Below are 17,479 nucleotides of genomic sequence, written 5' to 3'. Positions count from 1 at the left end.
AAAAATATATGAAGTTTTTTAGTTTCAATAGCGGAAATAAATTCGGAAAGCAAAGAAAAAAAGATGAGGGCATAACAGTGACCTTGGTTTCCTGCGACTTGAACGGTTGTTTGAACATTGATGCGGGATTGAGGGTATGTCAGTGTACTTTCTATCGATTGGTGATGTAATTAGAGGGGTGTTGAGAAGTTGAGAGTGAGAATGTTGGTCTAAGCCCGGTTTTCTAGAGTAATTGAGGGCAAGTTGAGGGCAGTAAACGCGTAAATTCTCGATGTTGGATTCTCTCCAATAATAGATCGGGTTGAGGAAATAGTGTGCAATTGATGCAGCGAAAATGCGGAATGACTTCTACAATTTCAGCAATCCAACGTTTCAGAAGCGCCAGAGGCTTCAGTTCATCCAACGAGGCAACTCCTTGCACTCAAAGGATTGTCGAAATGAAACAACTAATAATCCTTTGGGCGCAGAGTTGTTCTTTGAGTGCACTTGACTAATATTGCTGGATAAGGGGTCGCAATATCCGGTTCAATTACGACAGTCCCATGATGTGTAGTAAAGCTTTGCCTCGTAAGGTAAAGTGAGGCCTGGATTCGTAGAGAAGACTCCGAATCCGACCCGCATTTACCACCGAGAAAAAAAATCGACATTTTTTTCGGAACAGTGCTTTGAAAAAGGATTGAAGTTCTTCACAAAGATTAGAGCGTCAGTCTTGAACGAACGAATTCTACCATTTTCGATCATAAGACTCTGTTCCACAAAAAGTTACACAAATTGTAAGATATAGATCTATAGAAACTGTTTATAGAACTACGAATAATGACCACTACAAAAGGATGGTACTACTGAGACGTCAAGTAGACACCACCTCCGGCTGGTGAGTATGTGGTCGATCTCCGCACGAGTCGCGCCATTGGGCGATTCCCATGTCCACCGACGATGATCTTTTTTCATGAAAAGAGAGTTCCCATGAAACAGGCGAGCAGCGCACAGTGGCCCGGCGAGACGATTGTCATTTTCATTCCGGTCCCTTAGTCCAAATCTTCCAATCCTGTATTCTTCTTCTGTGGCCTTTCCTAGTTTTGCGTTGAAGTCTCCGACAACGAATTTGTAGAAGGACTTCTCGTTGCGGATTACTTCCTCCAGCTCCTTGTAAAACGCGTCCAACTCGGGTTCATCAGCTGCTGATGTTGGTGAGTAGCAGTTGATGATACTGATGGGTTTTTGGCGCAGAGGGCGGAGGCGAAGAATGGCCAGACGAGGTGACAGGATCTTGTGAGAATCGACAAGATGGACGACAGATGGGTGCACAACAAAACCAACACCGCCTACATTTCGCGACGGAAACTTCTCTCCACGAATGACGAGTGTACCGTCATTCATCTGTCGTACGTCACTCCTTCTGCACTTGGTCTCCTGCACTTGGTCTGCAGAACAATCATGTGAAATTTGATACGCTTTGCAAGAAGGAAGGACATGCAGGTCAGCGTCTGTGGACACTGTTCTCGCGATGTAAGTACACCGTCTGAGACAGTCTCCATGGCGAGTCGTGCGGGTGTCGCCTTGGTCCAGAATCAATGACGTCCTGAGCAACCTGAGATTTGATCGCCTCTCACCGGTCGCCATACCGTCCGACGTCTGAGACGGCAGGGCCCAGTGTGCAGGGTGCTGAGGCAGTGAATATGCTGGAGTGGCAAAGAGACTTTTCCCCAAACTAAGCAGCCATGCCACGGCGAGCTTAGCTTTCACCACAGGTCGTCGTCCAACCTATATGGATCAGGGGGCCACCTTGCGACATTTTGCCAAGACGGTGGTGAATCTTAGCAGTGGTTTACTCTTAGCTAGGCTTCCGATTCCGAGAAGTCGGAATGTCGGATGTGTCGAACTCCTTCTCAGCTTGGGAGACCCTGCCCTGTTCGACGCCCAGTGTCACCCCCACGCCACTATGAGGCGGTAAACCGTTGTGGAGGAGGCGCTTTATTACCTCGATTTAATGCCAAAAGCAGGTGTCAATAATGTTCTGATTTTTTCACTTCACATTCCACCTCAAGGATTCAAAAAACAAGGGTTAATGGACTTGAAGAATCAAAACACAACTTTCCTTATTGTGAAAATTGTGTTTCTCTACTATTGTGGAAATTCACCACCTTAGTTGCCGTCATGATTATTTCCTGTTACCGTACAGCGAAAAGACTAGAAATAATCGCTCACAGCTCAGAAGTCCCAATCGCATAAATCCCAAGCGCCAAAACATCATTGAGTTCGAAAAATCGAAGAGCGAAATTATTACGAAAGTTCAGATAACTGAAAGTGAACATTAAAAAACTGTTTTGAAAAATGAAAAATGCTAGTTATACAGCTCTTATTTTGAATGGGGAAAAAATCTTAGAACTTTTCCGACGAAGTTTTATGGAGAGAAAATATATAGCATACTTAAGGGGGCTTCATTTTTCGTGCTGATCCTCCAGTTAGACGCAGCGTATAGAGAAATAGCCGATGTGATCTCTCCACGAATACATCCAGATAGAGGTGTGGTTCACTATTATGAGCATGATCACGCTCAATTCCCTCTAGTAGTTCAGAAAAAAAGGGTGGAACACGTAGGAAAAGTCTTATGTGAACCCGTGTCTCCAGCGATACAACATATGACGGGGAATAGAACGATGACAATCCAAAACGCGAATACGTTTGTGCATGTGGAGGAGCTTCTGTTGGAAGACGGCGAAATCGGCTGCGTTCAATTGCGTAATGAGTTGCGTCGTTGAGAAGACGGGATCACTCAGGGCTTTTTCACACGAGTGAAGAGACAGCAAGTTCGTCAATTTCATGATACGATGCTTTTAACGCCACAAAATATGATGAAGCTCAAGTCGGATCGTGTTTGCGGAATAAATCTTTGAGAAAATATGAATAACAAATCTTTGAAGTGGTGGACACTTTGCAGTGAAGTTAGAAAACATTTATTAGTTACTAAATCTAAATTTGCTTGTCATTAGCGATAAGCAACTGCAGTGTGGAATCCATAGAACCTACACATTTACTACATAAAGCGCCAACACATTCCCGAACTTCTAAGAAAACACGACAACAAACACTGATATACTCGTATGGCGACTAGTTTTTGACGAATTCGTTCATTAAAGGTGGAATAAGCGCGCAGTAGAGCGCAGCAGGGGAATATGTTTACGATAATTCGTCAGTATTAATTCTATAAATTGGAAATTAAGGAAAAAATACACGGAATGGAGTGACACCTCGGATGCGTTCCAATTCTAGAACAAGAAATCAATATTGCTTGCGACATTCCAAAAAAGAGGGAACTTAGTTTTGGTTCCATGTTGCTCTTCGAGGGTGCAGTCGTAGTTCCGCATGCTGCACGACACTTATTGTTCGCTTTCTTCTCGAAATCAAAGAGACAAGAGATCTATAGAGAAGCAAGAAAAGGAAGAAATGAATGTAGGAATGGAATATAGGTTAAGAGCAGTGCAACATCAATAATAAAATTTAGCAACTGAGCTACCGTCGTGCAGTCGGTGAAAATACACTCGCACGCGATCAAACAACATTGCGCCTTCGTCGCGTTGAAAGTACAACGAGGGGCTCTCACGAATCGATAAAAACCAGGAGAAGGAGATACCACTCTACCTCCACACTCCTTCGTTGCAATGCAGGCTCCGGAGTTTGCGGCCACTAAGTTTCATCTGTAGCGATGTACTCCGATGTGTGTAGGGGTGCTGCCAGACGAGACGTTACTGATACCTTGGTTCCAATTTGCTCACGCAGCTGGATCAATATGCCATTTCTCTCGTTTTGCGAATATACGAACGCATAAAACTAGTAAAGCTTTCTCAGACAGCTGCATATCCGAGTCCACCTGCGCATAATGAAAAGCAGTGGTTGAGTTCTCCGGCTCATTAGGGTGCGATGGAGGAAGGAGATTCGCATTCACAAGAGAATAGTTGTAATTTTCAGCGCTAACGTCGCTGCTAATACTTTGAGGATTAGGTTGGAGATGAGCGATATCACAGAGCCAGCTTTTTTTATCTATACTATAACGTAATTTCCGCTTTACAACAACTTCGCAGCTCTGCACGATTGCTAAAGTTTTGGATTATCTGATCTGTGTATTGTATATAAGGAGCGCGAGGAGAGGAAGTTTCACTTTTCGGTCTCTACTGAGCGCCTTGAGCTTTTCTCAGCTTCGGAACAAAGAGTGCAACTAGCGCTGGTCCAACCTTGATCCCAACAGCTGACTCCATGGCGCCGCCTCGACTGCAACTGCACGGAACTTCTGGTCGTGTCGTTTTGACTTGAAAATAGCATTAAAGGTGTAGGAAGTTACGGAAGGGACACCGAAAAACAACCGAATCATTGTAGTGGAAAATTTGTGTGAATATCGACTAGTGATCCAAGCACTTCAGGTCGATAATGTCCGGGAGTTCAGCATAACGATGCGGAGGGTTGTTACCAAAGATTCCGCGCTCCCTCTAGTTACTTGGCATATTTGGGTTGGACCGTAACGTCAAATGCCTGATTACATCTAGCACAAGCAGCGGCACGGGATCAGATAGCAATCAGACTCGTATACGCGGCCCCTTGTGTAGAATAGTAGCTATAATTCCGGGAAGAAGGTAAATACAAAAATAAATGAAAAACATTGTTGTAGACGGGAACAAAAGTCTCTTTTAGATGTTGTACAGAATGTTTGGCATGCAGGTAGACGAGAAACGTAAAACGTTTGCAGTTTTTCAGAATATGAATCACTAATTACTAACTAAAACATTGGAAACTCAGTGCTTTACCAAATTAACCCAAGGAAAAGATAGACATCGATAGCAGTTCAGAAGTAGAGAGTACAAGTATAGTTTCCCACTGTTTTTCATAGTAATCCACAAATCTACTGGTTAAATACGCCTTTCTCAAACATCATAAATCAGATGAATATGCAATATATGATATATTCAATTTCAAAATTAAAACTTTCCAACAGCATGACGAAAGTTTGTTCTGAAAGCAGTGGAATGAAGGAATCCAGTGACCAGTTGCGGTTTTCATAAGGACCTCACCAAAAGTATCAAATCTGTGATCTCATAGTCGAACCTACTCTTGAGGAGGTACGATACGAAGGAGCAAAACGGGAAAACACATACAGTGGCAGGCTTTCTTTGAAATAGTTGTGGTGCGAGTTTTGGGTATATGGAAAGATAGCGGGCTTAAGCGTCAAGAGAGAACGTTTGGTGTTGTCCAGAAGAAGAGTACACACAGAAAGCGCCGATCCATTAAAGCAACGATACCTCGGATTTTTCTTCTGCACGGACGGAAATATGTGTTGTGGGGAAAATGATGGACGAAATGGCAAAAGAAAACGATAAAGTGCTTGAATCAATCCCCCTTGGACTTCAGTTCAGAGTCGGTGAGGTACATGAATACGACATGTACAATACCGCATCGGGCCTGTCACTCTATGAAACCAGGTTCTCATTTTCCTAAACAAGTGTGCTAAAAACACATCGCGAATGTGAGACGAAAGGATTGGTTGGCCTTAGGCGGCGTCGAAACATTGACAGCGCAAGCGCGGTATTGACTTCAAAGGCATCACCCCCCGAATCTGGGGTGGTGCGGGTTTTAGGTGGGTTATGCCAATACGAAGTCGAGGATTACGGAGAGAAAGGTGAATCCGTCTATTTCTTCCTGATTACTGCAAAAAAAAACCGCCCGGAAGATACGGTTCCGAGCGTTCCGACGCGCTATTTTCTACAACAAAGTTCGATTGGAGCGTGCCAGCCTAGTGCACTTCCGGACCGTTTTTACGGCAATTAGAAAGAAATGGATGGAATCACCCTCCTCGCCATAATCTAAGACTTCGTATAGGCATAACCCAAACCCGTACCACCCCTGATTCGAGGGGTGATGCCTTTAAGCACGCTTCAACGAGATGTTCAGATTGAGTAGAAGATGCTCGCTCACGGCAGTTATACTATTTACCACTGTTACCATTACAATTATACATTACATTTTATTTTCAATTTCAATTTACAACTATACTACGCACACAGTACTTTTCTGGATGACGTAAGTTTTCGATTTCTGTTTGCTAAACATTGTAAAATTACTTGTTAGACGTGTGTTTTCTCTATTCGCTAAAAACTGTCAGTTCAGTTCTCAGTTACCGATATTTACTGGGAACTTCATACGGAGATCCCAGACAATTGTAATCGAGGACACAGCCAGTCGCCCAAAATTCATAACGGAGGTGAAACGGGAAAAAATTCACACGAGAATAATTTCGTCTTCTTCCTCGATATTCTGTAGGAACCACTGCTCTCGTACACTTCAAGGGAGTTAAAAGTTTACGAGAGATACAGCCAATGGTATAATAATGGTAAGAATACTAATAATATTCTGAAATTCACGAGGAGATACTTATTTGAGTGTTGAAACGTCAGGTCGGTGATGCAGTGATTCTCGTTCTGTAGCGACGTTCTCGGATGTTCGTTTTTGCAACGTATGAAACTAAATGCAATTATGGAAGTTGACTTTATCTCTTAGGAACTATTCATTGTCTTAAAATCTACGAGAACAGCGGATACTATAAAGTACTGGGAAAAAGTCGAAATTTGCGAATTTAAGGTTTGTGAATTTTTTCCCGTCTCACTGCTGTAATGTATTTTTGGCAACATCTTCCAGTTGATTCAGGTCATCTCTACAACGGAACAAAACACTGAGAATAACTAGCTCTTCCTTTGTTGCTCAACATCAACCGCAAATCCAAAGATGTGTTACCACTAAAGTACTGCGGGACATCGACTATTTCCGACATTTTCTGAAGCGAAGAGCCGCTCTGCCCGCAGTTGTTGGAGGTTCTCAAAGGCATATGGCTGTTATTCTGACAGTGAAAGTAGTAGACAGCGAAGCAGAAATGGAGATTTCTCCGCATTCAAATAAAACATTATCGGCCGGAGGTTCATCAGGTCTAGCTTTGTTCTTATTGACACTCCTGATTGCCAACATCGAAAGTTTTCTTAGGGGAAGAAGTGCGCAGTTGCACTCGTGCAACCTCGATAGAGCCTCCAAAATGGAACAATCGAGCTCTCGGCAAGAGCAAGAAATGATCCACGACGACTTCTGTTGGTATCTACTGTCTACTATCTCCTACTGTAGCTCTCGTTGTCGGGGCCTACTTCCTTTTAATTCCTTACCCGGAGAATAAAGGGTTTTGTGAGACTATTGAAGAAGACACGTCTAGACAAATGCAGTTCTGACCTCATTCACATCTGCTTCATTAAAGTGTTCTTTTGAGACGAAGATAAGTTCGAGAAAAACGTTAAGAAGTTGGATAGTAACCAAAAACGAGAGATTTGCTTTCGTCTCCTCATATATTTTCAGCACAGTTTGAGAAAACAAAAGTAGAAGTTTCCAAAAATGCGATCTTTCTTGGATGCTTTCATGGATGATGATTTCCTAGATTATTAGAGTAGTTCTCTCCAGAAATGGAACGATTGATCAGCTTCAACCCCAATTCTTCCATTTCTCGCCACGATGTTTTCTGATTGCCTCTGTTTTTACCGGAGTAACCTTCAAAAGTGGTGAGAGTTGATGGGAGGAAGAGACTTCTTACCTGAAACAGGACAGAGAAGCAGAAATAATAGAGGTGTGATCGCGGATCGGGAGCTCGAGTGGTCCAATCTCAAAGGCGGGACCTCTTAAAAAGCAGCGTGTCACGGATGTTGAGTTCCCAGTGGAACAACGTGGAGTTTGGGTTGTGGATTACGAGCACCATGTTAGATCCTTAGTTTTAGTTTAAAAAAAAACGAAATTTTTGGGTAGCTAAGACATTTGTTTATTCAATTCACTCAATGCCTTCCAAACCGAATCCTAGTCAAAAAGAATTCGGGAGAATTATCGAAAGGGTGGAGCTTAACCAAACAATAGCGGAGAGATGGACTTTGAAGAGTTTGACTTTCAGTGCAGTAAAGGTGGGAAAATGTGCGAAAAAAAAAGAAAAAAAGAGTTGTCCCGTCAGCATACATCCTTCCTAATCTGGATTCGCTACTAGGTGGTGTCAAGTGCTGGCACAAAAATCATCCGAACGCTAGGCGTTCACAACTGTTCAATCAGCCCAAACAACATCAGAATAGTTGCGTTTATTCTTAAACAAAAAGATGTGGTTGTATTCGAAAAGTAGATCTTTATAAACTACAAGCTGTAAATTTTGACTTCTAACCTATTGCAATGGAAACGTGACTGGTAAGAAAGTTAAAATAGATTAATAAAAGGACCAGGACTAGGCTATAAATGGTTTCCTAAAAACGTGCATATACACGGACGCTATATTAATATTCATTCTGCAAACCATCCGAAATTTGAATTGTTAGTCCCTTTTTTCCTTTACTCGAATCCTGTTTCTAGAGATTTTACGTAATCCCGCGGAAGTACGTTGTCCTAGAACGAGGGTACGACTTCTTCCCTTGATTCTGACTGGTGGGCCTTCTGCGTCCTTCTGTAAGCGCCGCATTCTAGTGTGATCGGTCGAAGATCAGTGGTGTCTTCTCGCCAGCCTATTCAGGAAAAATCAAGGAATAAGCTGTTATTTTTCCGTTTTATTTATTCATTTATTTTATCGTTCCTTCGCAGAAACGGACATAACACATTGGTCATACATGAATTACCGACTTGACGAATCAATACTAATGGAATCTTGTATGTCATCCTGATTGTCAGGGTTTATCAAGTTGTTCTGTTCGTTACGAACAGCTGTAAAGTGTGCGAGAACAATACCTCCTTTACAATACTGGGGCGAAAGACAAAATTTGCAAAATTCAATTTCCTGAATTTTTTCCCGTCTCACTGTCGCTATGTATTTCCGGCGATGTGGACTCTCTTCGGTAGCTCTTAGCCTTTTCTCCGCTCTATTCTGGCAGGCTTTAAGATACCACGAGAGCCATGCACCCGTTGGTCAAATGCGTAGCGGGAGCGCAGAATCACTGGCAATAACTTGTTTCGCTGCGCCGAAGTCCCGGACACCGTCGACTTGAAGGCATCACCATACGAATCTGAGGTGGTACTTCAAGTAGTATTCGTATACGGGATCGTAGATTATGGAGAGATAGGTGATTCCTTCCATTTCTTTCTAATTACCGTAAAAAACGGCCCGGAAGATACGGCTTCGAGCGTTTGGCGCGCTCCAGTCGAACTTTCTGTAGAAAATAGGCAATTAGGAAGAAATGGATGGAATCACCCACCTCTCCATAATCTACGATCCCGTATACGAATACTCGACCGGAAATCCGTACCACTCCAGATTCCTGGGGTGATGCTTTTGAGGCACTCGTATCACTCGGCATCGATAAGCAGTTCATCCGAGACGCCAGGAATCGCAGGCTATGGAGCAGTGGAGCAGCAATGGATTCTGTGCCACCCTATGCTATAGATCGAGCAGTTTTGGACAGAGCTGTGTTCAAGGATGACACATCTTGAGAAAGATGCGAGCAACCGCATCAGGCAATATTACCAGCCTGTTGATTAAGTCAAGAAGTCATTATTTCAAAAGGTCTCCTATGTTCACACGGAACCGTTTCTGTTTCATCTCCTTCTGTGAGAGGAACTGTCCCACTTGCTCCATCGACTTTAAGCGCTTCGAATTTCTTCCTACACAAATAAATCCGTTTTCATAAAGCCACGCTATTACTAATGAGACTCGTGCGAATCCATATCTACTGAAGAACACGAAAACCCATTGGTTCGAAATCCCCTAAACAAGTGTCTTCGTCAACTGTTTCTCATAGCCTCCACCTTCCAATCTCCACACCTTCTAGTAAATGAATAAGCCATCGTGGTTCCCGTATCTGTGTATATCTTAGGAATATGACACTGCTCGCTGTTGTCTGCGTTCAATGAATAGAAAGTACTAGAGGCGCTTTGCTCCCTTAAATACCTGCATACATAGCTGATTTCTAATCCAAAAGATATCGTCGAGAAGAGGAAAATGTCGGAGTCAGCCACCGCCAACGTACTGAATATGTCGAGTCATAGTACAATCGCTAATCATACTTCATAATATATAGAAATTAACTCTGGTATACATTCAAAACTGAGAATTAAGATATATGTTAGTGGATTAATAAAGACTAAACTAAACACACAGCGGACTACATATAATACGGAAAGCATTAAAATTTACCACCTCCTCACTGAATCGAACAACAAGATCGCTGAGAATAAACAGAGTAAAAGAGAAACATTTATTACGACTTAATCTTCTTCTTTCTTGCTGCTCCCTTACGCTTGCCGCTGGATTTCTTCTCTAAAACAAGCGCGAAACGGTGGAGAAAATGTTACAGTATTTGTCAATCTACATGTAGGAAGATCTAAACAAGTCAAAAGACAAATGCAAGAAGATTTCAAAGCTCTGGAAACATTCAGTTCACGTACCAACGGGAGAAGATGCTACACAGGCGCACTGAAACTGAGACATCTCAATTTTACATTCCGGTTCATCGCAGGCAACCATTTGCCCTGAAGGTACCTAAACACTAACCATAATTGTAAGTTTTATGCTTCAGCTGTTACCTCCACAGTTCACTTTTTGATTATGCTTTACCGAAAAACCAACAATGATAGAGTTAAACCTTAGAACCGCTTTTCTAAAATGTAAACATCACAACTTTCTGACAACAAAATATACAGCCGACGTAAGAACTACGAGTTAACGAAGTTAACTTCATTTAGAAAGTTGACGCGATGTTTCCTCGGTGAGGATACGTGCCGAGTTTTCTCTAAATTATGCATGAAACTCACCACAACTCTTCTGTTTTAGCTTTTCTTTCGTAATTTCTCTATCTTCGTTTTTATTGCTTGTTTTATTCCTAGGACGCCTTTTAAGATCCTGACTTGACGAATAGGATCTCTGCCACAGATCTTCTGTGTGATTGTGCATGATAGCTTTCATTGCGATGATAGCAGTCATAGTAGAATCACAAAATCCGTCCCGGAAGAAGGATAATTACAGTTGCACAGTTCCACAAAAAGTGAGACAGATTTACAATCCCTCAAAACCGAAGTCAATGGTCAGCATGGCTCAAGCACGTGCTGTCAAGCAAGTGAATAATTTGAAGAGAACCCCAATGAAGCAACAAGTAGAATGGTGAAACCAAAGTCATTGATTGGGTACGTTGGAATCAGGAGGAAATATTAAACCAAAGAAAAGGCTTTCTTGGATTACAATTGTGAAGAAATCTAATCCAGTACAATCTCATAACTTGGAGGCTCTCCAGGACTTAAAACAAACGACGAAACTAATGGAGAAGGGCTTCACTAACATTATATAGTCTCAGCCACGCACTATATACGAACAAATGAAAAAAAAAACAGAAAGGACAAAAAGAAAAGAGGGGGTAGTTCCCCGCATACTGGAGAGAGCTCAGTGCACACCTTTGCCAAGGAATCGTCGTGTTAGTCTGTTACAGTATGTTTTACGCCGACTGCATACGAATTCGATAAGTCGACAACCACCTTGATGAAGGAGCTCTGTTCTGTTCATCCAAAAAAAAAGACATCGCTCATTTCATTCATTCTAATAATAATAATCTAATTCTTCCATGGAGACTTCAGCTCAGTCTTCATTGTCGTATGCCTTTAGTTAAATGAAATGTATGCCACACATCAACAGCGCAAAAAAAAAATCAGTCTTAGCGCACAAAAATCGTTAACTGTCAAATGTGGACTGCGAAGAAACCATCTCCCCAGCCATTTTCGCTTCCCTTTCTTCGTTGAAAGTACCACTTGATATGACTTAGCTATTTGCTTCCAGTATGCCTATTTTGAGAAATTGGTAAAGTTGAAGCATCGCTAGTTCCTGCTGTATCTTCCTTTTTTCTCTTAGTAGCTTTAGCCTAGATGACGTAGATCATCTAAGACTAATGGTTAGGTTTTAGGGCCCTGACTGAGCTCTTCACTTCCAGTGATGAACTGCAGTTGTGTGCTGCAAATGCAGTTTGTAATACAGTTCGATCAGAGCAGTATTTGTTCCCTCCCACCCAACTACCTTTTCACCATCAAGCGTTGGAAATGTACGTTCAATATTTAAAGCGCCGATGTAGGCCTTTGCAAACCTGGTGAGAGATACGATAGTTGGGTTCGTTGTCACCAACAGGCATATCCGCAGCAGTTATCGTCGACGGCTTGAAAGCACCTATAAATGATGCTGCAATTCGCAATTCATAGAAAGTACTTCTCAAAGTAAATAAGAAAGACGATCACCCCTTTTCGGACGAGTAACCCCTAGTTTATTCGCCTTCCTCACTGGATCAGCCGTAGATTTTGATCTCTGACGGTTCTGAGTATTCGAAGTAGGCTGGCCTAGACAATTACAAGACACTAATCGGAAAGGACGAGAAAAATCCGGGAGAAATAGCAGACCTGCGTTGGTAGCATGAGTCTCGTTGTGCTTCCTGACCCGAAGTTCTTGGAACTCAAGCATCATTTTGTCCATCTCTCTGATGCGCATATCAACAGCATTATACATTTCGTCAGCAAGTTTCACCTTCCTCTCATTTAACTTATCCACCACTGCATACATTCCCTGAAAATACGCGATGATAAAGAATGATAAAGAAATAGAACTGGAAATTATGGCTTTTTCTGTTGCAGACTTTGAAAAAATCGCCACGCTTAAGAGTGAACGAAAATAAAAGGAACAGAAGCAATCCGACTACGTGAGTGCGAGGGATGAACTCTGACATAAACCGATATTCCATGAACTCAGAGGGGAATCGATCGAAGAACACATAGACAAACCTGCATCTCTTTGTACCATTCTACTTGCAGCTTCATTGGGGTTCTCTTCAAATTATTCACAAGCTTCACAGCACGTGCTTGAGCCATGCTCATTATCCTCTCCACCTGGACGAACAAAACAAATCCACCAACGACAATCAAGAACATGCTTCTTGAACATACTTCTTCATCAAGCCTACGAAGTTCTTCGGTATTCTTTTGAATGAGTGGAGGAAGGTCATCCAGTTCCTTCATATACTCCTTCAGCTTCTCAGCCATCACCTAAGTGCAGTTTACAGAAGAAAAATGACAGCCAAGAAAAAACACCATAATCCACTCGTATTTAAATCCACTAAAACAGCTCTGCGACCAGTCAAGCTGCGGGTTTTTGGCTCGCCGCCAGCTTGAACGGTTACGAGAAAGCTCTCAATTTCGTAACAGCTCTGCACATACGGTAGGCCTAGGAGCGAGCCAGGACGTCGCAATGCGACTGCCAGTGCAACCCTTTGAGTAGCATTGAATTAAATCTCAACAAAGATGACATTTCGCAATTTTAACGTCAGGGAATCTACACGAAGTGAGAAGGGACTTGGGGGGACACTTGAAATTCCACTCGCAATCTTTCGAGCAGCGCTGTTCTACAACGCGTACTGCAAGAGAGTTACAATTGATGTCGTTGGAACTGACCGTATAAGAAGATGAAGTGCGAGAAAATCTGGCATGACAGGTGACAATCTTACGGAATTAGAACTTCACCCATAAGCCTTCTTATAACCTCATCATCTGGAAATATAGCTTTGGAAATAGAGAATGAAAGCACGGAGACGGTCGCAACATTCGAACTTTTGCATCGCTAGGAAACTCACTCACTATCCCAGAACTTACGATTCACCATAGGAGGAAATAAGGAGCCGGGGAAACACCCATAAGCTGGTCGTAATGGCTACCTAGGCAGGTTTCTTGGGGTCTCAGCCACTAAGCAGGGTTCGTTGAATAAGTAATTACGCTAATTTGCACAATCACTTCAATTGACCAATTGCCAATTTTCATCAAGACTAGTGGTAGTGGATTCCTAGGCCTTTGTCTGAAAGCCAGGACAGATAGGACAAACAGGTAAGAAAGTCGTTTAAAAACCGTTATACCTTCTTCTTGGTTGAAGTTCGGTGGCGAAATATTTCGGAAATCGACGTATACAGGACCGAATCAACCATCCGCCACTTATTCGCATAAGAGCCTAAATGGCAGCTGCTAACCTGCTGATCCCTCGTGATTTCACTGTGATTTCCAAGTTACAGGAGCCTGCATCAAAGTCCGAGAAAGAATATGACGAATGGTTTGCTGATTTTAGATTGCGATGGACAAGGTCAAGAGTGCAGTTGGTACACGGTCCTCTCAAAAATGACCCATCCCATCCTCTCATTTTCTCTAGTCTATTTTGACGTACCGTCAAAAATCCGAATTTTTCCGCTCTTGTTGCGTGACTACGGTAGTGCGACCAAAAAATTCGTCCGCATTTCTTGATCGAGCATCAAGGAAATCATTTCTCATTTCGCCTCTCAGCCGCATTTGTTTCCTCCGTAGATGTTCTGCTTCTCTCTAGAGCTAGGGAGGAGAATCAAAAAATAGAAGAAAAAATTAATCAATTCTCTCAACAAGATTTAGGAAATTTTGAAACGGCTAAATGGCTCAAATACAGACATTGCCCGTCTTTACAACTGAATAAAATTGTAATCCAAGAAATTTTCTGCAAACATCGTTATTCAGCAACCCGTGTACTCTACTTTGCACTAACTGCAGCCCACTTCTAGTTGTAGATGCTTTTTGGCGGAGCAATGACGTCAAAATTCTTTTCTTTTAGTGATATTATGAAAATTCGTATTTGATGTGTAAGAAACATGTTCGCCCAACTCCTTTGCACAGACTGTAAAAAAGCCAACTTTGTCAAGTATCGATCTCTGATCGTTTTGGCAAAAGAGCTACATCGTGCTGCTCCACCCATTTTCACCAGTCTGTCACCTCACACCCTTCCAATACACATCGGGTATCTTAATAATAAGGTGGATCTTCAATATACTGAATTGGTTCACGAGTATAGAAGCAACGTGTGAGCCATGGAGGTAATAACGTTGCCTCCTACGGTCTCTCAATACGAGGTCACCTCTGATTAGTTCAGTTTATGTTATATACAAACGATCACATACAAATTTGTAACAGAAAGATTTTCTAGTCGTAGTACTAAGTTGATTTTTTAAAAACATCAAAATTTCTGGGTAGTTGCGTGGATTTTGAGAGATTTGCTTTATTTCATTGCCTTTACAACATTTATTAGGTCATTTGTCGTATTTACTCGTAAACAAACCATCGTATTTACTTAAAGGCGTCAATCTGGTAGGGATTTCCGGTCGAGTATTTGTATACGGGATCGTAGATTATGGAGAGGTGGGTGATTCCGTCCATTTTTTCTTAATTGCCGTAAAAAACGGCCCGGAAGATACTGCTTCGGGCGTTCTGGTGCACTATTTTCTACAGAAAGTTCGACTGGAGCGCGCCAAACGCTCGAAGCCGTATCTTCCGGGCCGTTTTTTACGGTAATTAGAAAGAAATGGAAGGAATCACCTATCTCTCCATAATCTACGATCCCGTATACGAATACTACTTGAAGTACCACCTCAGATTCGTATGGTGATGCCTTCAAGTCGACGGTGTCCGGGACTTCGGCGCAGCGAAACAAGTTATTGCCAGTGATTCTGCGCTCCCGCTACGCATTTGACCAACGGGTGCATGGCTCTCGTGGTATCTTAAAGCCTGCCAGAATAGAGCGGAGAAAAGGCTAAGAGCTACCGAAGAGAGTCCACATCGCCGGAAATACATAGCGACAGTGAGACGGGAAAAAATTCAGGAAATTGAATTTTGCAAATTTTGTCTTTCGCCCCAGTATTGTAAAGGAGGTATTGTTCTCGCACACTTTACAGCTGTTCGTAACGAACAGAACAACTTGATAAACCCTGACAATCAGGATGACATACAAGATTCCATTAGTATTGATTCGTCAAGTCGGTAATTCATGTATGACCAATGTGTTATGTCCGTTTCTGCGAAGGAACGATAAAATAAATGAATAAATAAAACGGAAAAATAACAGCTTATTCCTTGATTTTTCCTGAATAGGCTGGCGAGAAGACACCACTGATCTTCGACCGATCACACTAGAATGCGGCGCTTACAGAAGGACGCAGAAGGCCCACCAGTCAGAATCAAGGGAAGAAGTCGTACCCTCGTTCTAGGACAACGTACTTCCGCGGGATTACGTAAAATCTCTAGAAACAGGATTCGAGTAAAGGAAAAAAGGGACTAACAATTCAAATTTCGGATGGTTTGCAGAATGAATATTAATATAGCGTCCGTGTATATGCACGTTTTTAGGAAACCATTTATAGCCTAGTCCTGGTCCTTTTATTAATCTATTTTAACTTTCTTACCAGTCACGTTTCCATTGCAATAGGTTAGAAGTCAAAATTTACAGCTTGTAGTTTATAAAGATCTACTTTTCGAATACAACCACATCTTTTTGTTTAAGAATAAACGCAACTATTCTGATGTTGTTTGGGCTGATTGAACAGTTGTGAACGCCTAGCGTTCGGATGATTTTTGTGCCAGCACTTGACACCACCTAGTAGCGAATCCAGATTAGGAAGGATGTATGCTGACGGGACAACTCTTTTTTTCTTTTTTTTTTCGCACATTTTCCCACCTTTACTGCACTGAAAGTCAAACTCTTCAAAGTCCATCTCTCCGCTATTGTTTGGTTAAGCTCCACCCTTTCGATAATTCTCCCGAATTCTTTTTGACTAGGATTCGGTTTGGAAGGCATTGAGTGAATTGAATAAACAAATGTCTTAGCTACCCAAAAATTTCGTTTTTTTTTTAAACTAAAACTAAGGATCTAACATGGTGCTCGTAATCCACAACCCAAACTCCACGTTGTTCCACTGGGAACTCAACATCCGTGACACGCTGCTTTTTAAGAGGTCCCGCCTTTGAGATTGGACCACTCGAGCTCCCGATCCGCGATCACACCTCTATTATTTCTGCTTCTCTGTCCTGTTTCAGGTAAGAAGTCTCTTCCTCCCATCAACTCTCACCACTTTTGAAGGTTACTCCGGTAAAAACAGAGGCAATCAGAAAACATCGTGGCGAGAAATGGAAGAATTGGGGTTGAAGCTGATCAATCGTTCCATTTCTGGAGAGAACTACTCTAATAATCTAGGAAATCATCATCCATGAAAGCATCCAAGAAAGATCGCATTTTTGGAAACTTCTACTTTTGTTTTCTCAAACTGTGCTGAAAATATATGAGGAGACGAAAGCAAATCTCTCGTTTTTGGTTACTATCCAACTTCTTAACGTTTTTCTCGAACTTATCTTCGTCTCAAAAGAACACTTTAATGAAGCAGATGTGAATGAGGTCAGAACTGCATTTGTCTAGACGTGTCTTCTTCAATAGTCTCACAAAACCCTTTATTCTCCGGGTAAGGAATTAAAAGGAAGTAGGCCCCGACAACGAGAGCTACAGTAGGAGATAGTAGACAGTAGATACCAACAGAAGTCGTCGTGGATCATTTCTTGCTCTTGCCGAGAGCTCGATTGTTCCATTTTGGAGGCTCTATCGAGGTTGCACGAGTGCAACTGCGCACTTCTTCCCCTAAGA

At 42.3% G+C, this 17,479-nt stretch overlaps 3 protein-coding genes across 5 annotated transcripts; all 3 read right to left on the bottom strand.

Moving 5' to 3' along the window:
* Nucleotides 1-807: 807 nt before the first annotated feature.
* RB195_021966 (uncharacterized protein) lies at nt 808-1,623 on the bottom strand (the record flags this gene model as incomplete). The annotated part of the gene is made up of 1 exon (XM_064208925.1): nt 808-1,623. One exon carries the CDS (start codon nt 1,621-1,623, stop codon nt 808-810), a length of 816 nt encoding a protein of 271 aa, XP_064064806.1.
* An 8,061-nt stretch (nt 1,624-9,684) lies between these two features.
* RB195_021965 (uncharacterized protein) lies at nt 9,685-10,045 on the bottom strand (the record flags this gene model as incomplete). Its single annotated transcript, XM_064208924.1, has 3 exons — nt 9,685-9,748; nt 9,806-9,931; nt 10,011-10,045. The coding sequence occupies 3 exons, from the start codon at nt 10,043-10,045 to the stop codon at nt 9,685-9,687; spliced, it is 225 nt and encodes a 74-aa protein (XP_064064805.1).
* A 196-nt stretch (nt 10,046-10,241) lies between these two features.
* On the bottom strand, nt 10,242-13,666 carry RB195_021964 (uncharacterized protein; the record flags this gene model as incomplete). Of its 3 annotated transcripts, none has more annotated exons than XM_064208922.1 (9): nt 10,242-10,300; nt 10,429-10,522; nt 12,108-12,187; nt 12,256-12,354; nt 12,415-12,577; nt 12,793-12,897; nt 12,955-13,053; nt 13,459-13,486; nt 13,638-13,666. In XM_064208922.1, 9 exons carry the CDS (start codon nt 13,664-13,666, stop codon nt 10,242-10,244), a joined length of 756 nt encoding a protein of 251 aa, XP_064064802.1. The 3 variants fall into 3 exon arrangements, with proteins under 3 accessions (XP_064064802.1, XP_064064803.1, XP_064064804.1); XM_064208923.1 differs by having other exon boundaries at nt 10,276-10,364; XM_064208921.1 differs by lacking the exons at nt 13,459-13,486; nt 13,638-13,666 and having other exon boundaries at nt 10,276-10,364; nt 12,955-13,050.
* Between the last annotated feature and the right edge of the window lie 3,813 nt (nt 13,667-17,479).

The sequence above is a fragment of the Necator americanus genome, chromosome X (assembly GCF_031761385.1).
Source record: "Necator americanus strain Aroian chromosome X, whole genome shotgun sequence".
In the NCBI taxonomy this organism is placed as follows: domain Eukaryota; kingdom Metazoa; phylum Nematoda; class Chromadorea; order Rhabditida; family Ancylostomatidae; genus Necator; species Necator americanus.
Note: the sequence above shows the minus strand (reverse complement) of the source record. Positions and strands in the feature narration are given on the sequence as shown.